Source organism: Corticium candelabrum, chromosome 10, assembly GCF_963422355.1.
Source record: "Corticium candelabrum chromosome 10, ooCorCand1.1, whole genome shotgun sequence".
Classification (NCBI taxonomy): domain Eukaryota; kingdom Metazoa; phylum Porifera; class Homoscleromorpha; order Homosclerophorida; family Plakinidae; genus Corticium; species Corticium candelabrum.
The window spans coordinates 3391891-3401890 of NC_085094.1; the positions used below are offsets into that span (position 1 = coordinate 3391891).

General features: G+C 41.2%; 3 protein-coding genes across 4 annotated transcripts in view; 2 read left to right on the forward strand and 1 right to left on the reverse strand.

The window, feature by feature from the left end:
• Window positions 1-1036: 1036 nt before the first annotated feature.
• Window positions 1037-6125, forward strand: LOC134185227 (uncharacterized). Its single transcript, XM_062653007.1, has 4 exons — window positions 1037-1522; window positions 2861-2876; window positions 3344-5413; window positions 5473-6125. Exons 1-4 carry the CDS (start codon window positions 1037-1039, stop codon window positions 6123-6125), a joined length of 3225 nt encoding a protein of 1074 aa, XP_062508991.1.
• Window positions 6126-6760: 635 nt separating this feature from the next.
• Window positions 6761-8618, reverse strand: LOC134185228 (poly [ADP-ribose] polymerase 2-like; the record flags this gene model as incomplete). The annotated part of the gene is made up of 8 exons (XM_062653008.1): window positions 6761-7020; window positions 7482-7507; window positions 7581-7663; window positions 7839-7946; window positions 8008-8123; window positions 8183-8282; window positions 8347-8462; window positions 8580-8618. Coding segments are annotated over 8 exons (633 nt in total), but the record flags the coding sequence as incomplete, so codon positions are not given.
• Window positions 8619-9071: 453 nt separating this feature from the next.
• The window catches only part of LOC134186090 (18S rRNA aminocarboxypropyltransferase-like), a 1758-nt gene continuing 829 nt past the window's right edge, over window positions 9072-10000 (forward strand). The window contains exons 1-2 of one of the 2 annotated variants that reach the window (XM_062654007.1): window positions 9072-9564; window positions 9654-9712. In XM_062654007.1, the coding sequence (XP_062509991.1) occupies window positions 9473-9564; window positions 9654-9712 (151 nt within the window). In that variant the 5' untranslated portion in view covers window positions 9072-9472. The remainder of the gene's footprint in view (window positions 9565-9653; window positions 9713-10000) is intronic. The other variant, XM_062654006.1, reaches the window with a different exon arrangement.

Here is a 10000-nt window from a genome sequence, read left to right on the forward strand (position 1 = left end):
GTGTGTGTGTGTGTGTGTGTGTGTGTGTGTGTGTGTGTGTGTGTGTGTGTGTGTGTGTGCATTTATGTTTGTCCATGTGTGTTTGTGTGTGTTTGTCCATGTGTGTGTGTGTGTGCTTGTGTTTGTCCATGTCTGTGTGTGTGTGTGTGTGTGTGTGTGTGTGTGTGTGTGTGTGTGTGTGTGTGTGTGTGTGTGTGCTCGCACGTGTGTGTCTCTGTCTTAGAGTGTGTGTTTGTCCATGTGTGTGTGTGTGTGTGTGTGTGTGTGTGTGTGTGTGTGTGTGTGGGCGCGCGTGTGTGCGCGGGCGGGCGGGCGGGCGTGTGTGTATACAAATTTCAATTGTCCTCCCCACAACCACGTTTCAATCGTTTCCGTGTCCGACTACAGATGAGTCCAGGAACGATTCGTTTATTGAGCAAACGGCGACGAGAACGCTTCATGAACTTCCGTCGCCCCTACTTTGTATTGTAGCTAGGGACTGTGTGTATTGCTAGACGTGACCACCGAGAAACACCTTCAGGAGTTGAATGCCACTTACAGTCAACTATTCACACGTCCCGTACTACAGTAAGATCAATCCTTTACTACACTGTGCTGCATCTAACATGTTGATAGTCAATGTTTGCTGATATCAATTTCTATGTCAGTAAAGACCATACCACTGTCCTTACAACGGAACTGAGTGCATACCTAGACTGTACATTTCAATTGTCTTGATCACGATCGCAAAACGACGACTACCTATACCAGGCCTATATACGTAATCTAAACTACTAGGAAGTTTGCATGTTTACTTCCATGACAGCTAGGGCTTCTAGCTAGGATTAATCAATCTAGCTTACAAGTAAAGATAAAATGACTTAGGAAAAGTAGAAAACAAGGGGACGGTAAACACGCAAATAAACGGACGTGTACAAAACAGTCACGTGAATGATCATGTGACTCAGCGTTTTTACTAGTCGTTGATATCAGTGCGTAATGCGATAGCGTGTCACGTGATATCGTCTTGAGCTACGAGTCGCATGATCTGCTAAACATGGCGTTGCCACACGTTGAGGCGCGACAGTTGGAAATGTTTTTACCGAAAGTTAACGAGCACAACAGGTTGGAATTGGATCTTCTAGATGCACACTTGTTTGCATTTCCTGAAGAAATATGTGAGACGAGCGGACTGGAGGTATTGAAACTTTGTACAGACCACATACACTCTATACCCGAAGGCATTGCCAAACTGAGGAAACTAGAAGAACTTTATTTGCATACAAGTGATTACCACAATTCCAGAACTTCCTACTTCTCATGGCGGCTTGCAGCCATTGGTGTCCAGGAGGTCCCAACTGTTGTTTCTCTTCTTCCATGTCTCAAGGTTTTGTCTGTGTGTGGTAACCGTCGCAATCCATTGCTGTTTGATGAGCTAATGTCATGTCAACTGCCCAGTACTCTTGTGGAAGTGGAAATGGTGGCATGTGGTTTGGCACAAGCAACTTTGTCTATGATCTGCAACAATGTGAAACTGTGCAAAGTGAATTTAGCATGCAACTATCTGCAGTCTTTCAAATATTGCAACACAGAGATGATAAGAGAGGCAACAGTCTTGAATGATCTAGAAGAGCTGAATTTGTCATGGAACGAAAATCTTGAGACATTCTCATGTACAGGTCTTACCAAGTTGAAAAAGTTAAATTTGAGTTGGTGTAACATACAGCAGCTGCCAGCTGAATGGAATGATCTTCATGATCTAGAAGAGCTGAATTTGTCACAGAACAAAAATCTTGAGACATTCTCATGTACAGGTCTTACCAAGTTGAAAAAGCTAAATTTGAGTTGGTGTAACATACAACAGCTGCCAGCTGAATTGAATGATCTTCATGATCTAGAAGAGCTGGATTTGTCACGGAACGAAAATCTTCAGCCATTCTCATGTATAGGTCTTACCAAGTTGAAAAAGTTAGATTTGAGTTTGTGTAACATACAGCAGCTGCCAGCTGAATGGAATGATCTTCATGATCTAGAAGAGCTGGATTTGTCACGGAATGAAAATCTTCAGCCATTCTCATGTACAGGTCTTACCAAGTTGAAAAAGTTAAATTTGAGTGGGTGTAACATACAGCAGCTGCCAGCTGAATTGAATGATCTTCATGATCTAGAAGAGCTGGATTTGTCACAGAACGAAAATCTTCAGACATTCTCATGTACAGGTCTTACCAAGTTGAAAAAGTTAAATTTGAGTGGGTGTAACATACAGCAGCTGCCAGCTGAATGGAATGATCTTCATGATCTAGAAGAGCTGGATTTGTCAGGGAACAGAAATCTTGAGACATTCTCATGTACAGGTCTTACCAAGTTGAAAAAGTTATATTTGTGGGGGTGTAACATACAGCAGCTGCCAGCTGAATTGAAGGATCTCCTTGATCTAGAAGAGCTGGATTTGTCAGGACTGTTATAACTAGAGAAAGATACCACTAATTTAGTCATGTTCAATACTTTCTTGAGTGACATTCATTATATTATGCATTGTTACTCTGAAGCAAGTTTACTTGTTTCTAATAATAAGAAAAATTTGTTCAATTTGTTTGTTGTGATAGTAGTAATTTACTCCTAAATGTCTGAATAAGTGGCTGTCTGTAAAGCCAGCTAGCCAGTGTGGTATATCAAACACAATACAACTTAAGTGTTGTTAACAAACATTATTAGAGAGTTAAGTGTCTTTGCCCAAATTATTGTCCTTTCTTGTTTTTGCACTGATACTTTACCTAATTTGGCAAGGCTATATTTGTATATATATAAGGCTATAAAGATGTGAGAGAAGTTTTGTACAGGTGTGATCTGATAAGTACATGTATCATTCAATTGTTTATAGTTTGGGAGCTGGGATGGTTGGTTGTGGAATTAAGTACTGTCAACTTCATAACTAAAAATGTCTTGTTGAAGGCTCGCAAGCGCCTCTGTTTGACTAGGCGCTTGGGCTCTCAATCAAGCACAAAGGCTATAGATTTGTTTGATATACATTAATAAGCATCTCTGGCATTTGCCATTTACGGTACTTATATTTTATGGTCTTGAAAGTTTGTCTGTGTGTTTGCCTTTCTTGTTCTTGTTGTCTTTAGATAATGTTCAACAGTTGTAGTGTTCAATCATTTTTGATGTTACATTGTCATTTGTCCGGCATGTGTGTTCAAAGTGTCGTTTATGAAAGCGATAATTATTTGTTTAATCAAGTATAGTATTTATAACATATGTTATCTTAAACTTTTTAAGGTCACATTCTTATCAGCCAATCAGCTTGTACTTGTTTACTCAATGTTTTGTTTTGCTTAACAATTGTTGTCATATGTACTTGTAGAAGTCAAAATTGAGGAAGTCGACATATCAGGAACTTCAGTCACTCATCTTCCTAAGGAATTTGTCTTTAGCTCCAAACTTAAGAAATTGAGCGTTTATGGATGCCCATTAGTGTTTCCACCCATTGAAGTGTGCAACCAAGGCATTCGTGTTATAAGAGAATATTTCCGTGAGCTGGATAAGGTGGGTGGAGTGCGACGTGCCAGAATAAAGATTCTAGTGATGGGAACTACAATGGCAGGAAAAACAAGCTTCGTTGAAGCACTGGAGAGTGGTAAACCATTTCTGGCAGAAGCCGATAAGAGAACTATAGGGGTAGTAGAAAAAGTGATGAAGCTGGATGATAAAATAGAATGCAAACTCCTTGACAGTGGTGGCCATAGAGCGTACATGCTAACTAACCAGCTGTTCATCAGTGACAATTCATTGGTATTGATTGTTGTTGACAGCAATCAGTATAAGTTTACTCAACAATGTTTTCGACAAAATATTGCAGATTTCCTGCAAGTCGTGTATGACAGAAACAGCAGAGCTCACATTGCTATTGTTGTGAGTAAAGTTGATCTGATGGTCGACACGTCAAGAGAAGAAATGAGTAGAAAGTGGAGTGAACATCTGCACACTCGTCTACGTCAATTCTTGAAGATCAGACAAGCTGAGATTGATCGAATGAAACGAATCATTGCAACTGGTGGTTCTCCAAAGAACAAATACGTATCAGAACGTCTTCACTTTTTTGACTTTCAGCGAATAACTGTTGAAGAAAATGTGCTATTGACGAGTGCAGCTACACACGAGGGTGTGGTCAGTGTGAAGGTTCATCTAAGAGAACTGTGTGGTAATGAAAGGCTGATGCCTTCACTGCACACAGAGCTGCCGTCATCATGGGTAACTGTAGAAGACAAGTTGATTACACGACAAGCTGACACGTCTGTCCCCATTCTAGATGTCTCTTATGCAATGCGACTGTGTGTAGAGCACGGACTGACAGAAGAAAGCTGTCGTGAGTTGCTAAACTACCTGAACCAGGTAGGAAGCATTCTGTATTACTCTCATGACCCGACTTTAGCAGAAATTCTCTTTCCTGTACCACCATTTGTGGTCACTTTACTTAAGGCTGTTTTCAGACATGATCACGAATCTTTAGAATATGATGATCGGTTTATTGGGGTAGATGTAGGTCTTCAGAAGTTTGAGGAGATGAAAAGTGATCTTGTTTTTAATGGCATTGCTAGGATATCTATGCTGCTGGCACTGTGGAGTGAGTTCGATCTTACTGCAGATCGTCATGTTGACGTGTTTATTAAGCTTTTTCTTGCTCTCGACTTTGGTTATCTAACTGGCTCATCAGATGATGTAGTTCAGGAACTGGCACACGCTCTGGGAAGACGTCAGATCACTTTAGCTCCGCCAAGTAGCACCAACCCGACATCAGATTCATCTGGTCACACAATAGAACAAAATCGTCATCAAGAGCAAACAGACAGTTGCCAAGTGATTTCTAAGCTAAAACAACATGATGGTGGCTTGTTGTTGCCATGGTTACTCAATGATGAGAAACCAGAGGATGTTAGTGACCTTTGGCCTCTAGATATCCCACATGGAGTCATACAAGTTGCAGTGGAATACTCATTTGCATATGAACGTCCATTGGGTTTGTTTGAACGACTGTCTGCTCGTTGCCATCGTCACTCCAATTTTATTCGTCACTGGAGCAGTGGACTGCTGATGTGTTATGGTGCAGTGACTTTGCTTATCAATTGCAGCAAGAATACTTCACGTGGCTCTATATGTCTCAGTGGTAGAGTAGTCAAGTCACATCACAGTGTTGGCAGATTGTGGCATGTTCTTCTTCGTTGTGTGTCAGACATGGAGGATCTTCTCCGGTCTGTTCCTGGTGTTCTCCCTGATAGATTCATCTACAGTGGAAGTTCTTCTACAAGTACAAAGTCTCCCCTCAATCGATGTATCTATTTGATACCAGATGAAACATGGGGACCATTTGCAGTAGACACTGTAGCTGGAAGATGGAGTGCAGAGATGGTAAAGCATGAGCAAGCAATAAAAGAAGGTAACAACATGTATGAATACTGTTGGTCGCGTATAGTGTATATGTTTGTATTCATTTAGTGTGTCCAAGTGTAAAGAATGGCATTCCTCTTTCTCAAGTCTTGTCCTCTACACATGCAACTCCAGTAAATCAAACGGATCTCGACAAGATAGCAGTAGATATTGGAGAGACCTGGCGTGACCTAAAAAGTATCATATTTGGTTCTGACCAGTCTACGTTATCAAAGCTACAGCAAAACATTTCTGACTCCAGTTTTGACCAGCCACCGGCGTTCCGCATATTAAGTGAGTGGTTAGAGTTAAGAGGCAACCAACTGATGGTATGTGAATTGTATGATGCTCTACTTGTTGCTCGCATTCCATCTGAACCTCAAAAGCATTTGAGTTACTTGATGTTGCCTGATGCAGCAACTGAGAAGACGACTCCACCTGGTGACTCTGACAGGGTCACTCCACTCATCAAAGAAATAGTAGCCGAAAGTGTTGGACATTGTTGGCATGAACTAGGTATATACCTTGGTGTTTCAGAAGGAGTGCTAAGGGAATGTGACCAACCAATTTACATGTTGAAAGCGAAATCACGTAAAGTTTTGTCAGCCTGGACAGATCAAAACCAACATGCTACAGTTCAGCAGTTGTTGGTCGCTTGTGATAAAGCTGGAGTGGGAGGAATAGTCAGGAGAGAGATTGAATCTAAGCTTGGCACAAACTGATTGGAACACGAGTCATACAGAGTGATAATCCTATACATAACAATAATTGTTGTTTGCTCTGAAACAAAGAAGTAATTATCTATATGTGGACGGGAAAAGGAAATAAGAGAAACAAGACAACACACTCTGCTTGCTGCGAACCAACAGCCTTATCGTTGTGTGCAGCTACAATATATGTAGAAGACTATCATCCAGAAGAAAATATCATCAGAAAGTAAGAAAATTTTGATGACAGTGGATTGTTTGTGAACAAGATGGTTATTGATAGGATGACACGACTGATTGAAATTACACACAAAGCAATGATGTGACTGCCTTAGAACAAGGTAACATTATTAAGTTGGATGACATACTGTTGGTGAATCTGTCGAGTTCAAATGTGTATGCATGAGTGTGAGTGGAAAGAAAACAATTGTAGAGCAGCACAGATACAGACAGACACACAAGTAACAGACATACAAAAACAGAAACATACAACTGAGCGCAAACAGTCACAAGATAGTTAGAACATAAATGGACCACTTAAGTGTCTCTTGACTCACATATTATTCAGTATATCAAATACACACCGATGAGACGTTGATTGTGTCTCTAGGTTCACTTCAACTTGATCATCTCTGATATTTCATCATGGACTGGATGTGGCAGGATGTCAAGCAGCCACCAATACGTTCATTTATGTCGACTTGTACAGTATGATATCACACCACGAGTGAAGGACAGACACACAAACCTCAGCCTCTTCTTACAAGATGAACACTCATTATAATGGAAGTTATTGTACAAATAGTGTATATAGAAGATACAGTAAAGACAAAAGTTTAGTTGTTTTGTATTGAACTGCTGATAGCTACTTGAAATTGAATCTCAGTTTCACCAGATAACGCATCTTGATCTACAAGAAAACATCATGTCACCGTCATGTGTCTATTGAAGTCAATATTTGCATTTAATGTTTCTAATTATTTATGTATTTAATTAATTAATTATTTATTTATTTAGATAATTAATTATTAATTTTGCAATATTTCATTTCCAATATCAACAATCCTGTAAACATGGAAACATGTTAAATTGAGGACACACGTCTTAGCTAACCATGACAGACACAAACAAACTCATGCCTCTTGTCCATATCAGACACAGTGTACGCATGTATGTATGCATCAGGATTCTAGTCGACCAACTCTCACTCACTTTAGTGACTACACATCAAATTCTTATGCTGATTATATTATTTTGTATTATATTAAATATCAATAATAATTAATTATATTATTATAGGTATTAGTTACTAATTAATCATTATTTGTTTTATTGATAGATGGAGTCATGTATTACATTCGTGCATTTTACCTGCTTCACATCATATATGACGTACTCTATGACGAAAATACAAATGTTAGTCTGTTGTCCATGGCTGATCACGAGAGGTGCGTAGGACGGTCGACTCACCGTTGCAGTCGAGTGTGTAGCCGTGTGAGTTATGTACTTTGGTATCACAAGTTGGACCGAGAGGAACGACACAACCATCAGACCTGCACAAATATAAATTTGTATGTATGTGTGTTTGTCTGTCTGTAGGTCTGTCTATCTATCTGTCCATCTGTCCGTCTGTCTATCTATCTGTCCATCTGTCTATCTATCTGTTCATCTGTCTGTCTGTCTGTCTGTCCATCCATCTGTCTCAATCTGTTCAATCTGTCTCCTCACATTGTGTGTATATTCCCTGGATCAGGTGCAATCCTTCCTTTCCCCATAACACTCTGCTTTCCACGCAGCAGCTGATCTGCATCATAATCTGCAGCTAACAAATCATTCCTTGTCCCAAACTATACCTACACCACACAGCCATCAATCACACCAACAATCTACAAACAACGACGACGCTAAACGAACATCACAAAGTAGAAGAAGACCGACGTTTTTCGAGCGAGTAGCAAAACAACAGTTCGCACTCTTTGAACAGATATCAGCAAAATAGACACCTTTTCCAAACTGAAACAAAAACATACAAAAATCACACATTAAAATATCATAAACAGCCGATGTAATACCATGTAGCCTGTGACTGGTGCTTCTGGGGCTGCAATCTTGAGACCTTCACTCAGAATGCCAACCCAATCGGTCGGCCTAGAGCCATGCCATAAGAGCTGCCTGATATGATGGATGTTTGTGGAATGAGTGATAGAAGGATGTCGTGACTGTGTCGTGTGGTTACCTGTTGCAGATGTCGATGAATGTCGACTTCTTGTCGATAAAGAAAACGCCAAGGACATCCAGAGTGTATGGATGGTGAGTCTTGGCGTGTGTTGTTTTAACGTAACGCTCGATAAGCTAGACACACAAACACATTTGTTTGCACTTTGTCTGTTGCTTGCCTGTTCGTCTGCCTGTCTATCTGTTTCTAAACTTGTACGTTCATGCAGCCACTTCTTTGTCTAGAGGAGTCACCTGACATTTAGTGAAGCATACTGTCTGTCCATTCAATCGTCATCTGCATCGCCATTTCACTCATCACACGCATGGCAGGCCTGCAAATAACAGCCGGACATCCGACATTTTCCAACCAACTCTAGCATTTGTCAGATCCGACAAGAATCTATGTTTGTGTATGTCACTTCTATATTGATCTTGATGTATCATTCCTAATGCTGGAAATTGATTTTGTCAACCGTCTAGGTTAGCGTTGCCACAATTTTTATCCAAAACGCCTTTCTTGCAGCCCGACATGTCACCCTCTTTGGATACTCTCAGCGGTACCGCAGACTTGAGATAGCATCCGCTCTTCGGGTCGAACACCCAAGCAAAACACTTTTCGTCTCCGTCGCAGCGAGCTTCGCACTGTCTGTAGTTCTCCATGCTCGACCATGTCGGAACGTGCAAGTAATCGTTGCCAGGAAAGTCGGCGTTGACCTCGATTGTGCTCGCATTCGGTTTGACGTCGGACGTTTTCACTTCAAACAAGTAGGGCAGACCGTTGATGTGAAACGACGAACTGCCTTGACCCATGTACGTGTAGCCTTCGTTGTAGATCGACGAAATGGTGGAGATCGTGAAGTTCTGGTCGCGTCGCACGACGTCGAAGTTGCGGAACTGCAATGAGTCGATGAGGTCTGGTATGCTGTCCGAAACAGTTGCAGCAGCGTTTGCAACAGGAATGGATATCATGAAAGAAAGCAATAGACAACAAGCCATGCGGTACCGCTGAGTACGTGTCACTTGTACTGTACAGTACACTCTATAGAGTGACCTTAGGTAACGCACGTTAAGGGGTTTGCTATGTGTACCGCCCACTTTATCTTGTTGAAATTAACTTGTTTATGTGTTTCTCAATTTAATCTTTTATGGGAAGGAAGAAGGGAACGAAAGTACAGAAGAAAGGCTGGGATAAAAAGCCTCGTCAGAAGCAGCAAGTTCCCAAAACGTCGTCATCAAGGTGAGGCCCTCTATCGTTTCCATCAGGATCTAGATCGCATGTCGTGTCACTGTGTTGTGTTAGTCGGACAGTAAGATTCTGGTGTGTAGGAGTGATGATGAAGATGTGTCAAAGAAATTGGAGGAAACGGATACAGAGCGAGAACAAGGTGTGTGTGTGTGTGTGTGTGTGTGTGTGTGTGTGTGTGTGTGTGTGTGTGTGTGTGTGTTTTGATAAGACGCGACTGACACACACACACACACACACACACACACACACACACACACACACACACACACACACACACACACACACACACACACTCACTCGTAGCTGTTGCGTGCCATCATGCCATCTCTGTCACATGTAACTGTAACAGTTAGGTGCATGTATTACATTGTGGACCCAACGCTTTGCCTTGGACCATTCATACATGTTGTAGTACGCTATTTGTTTG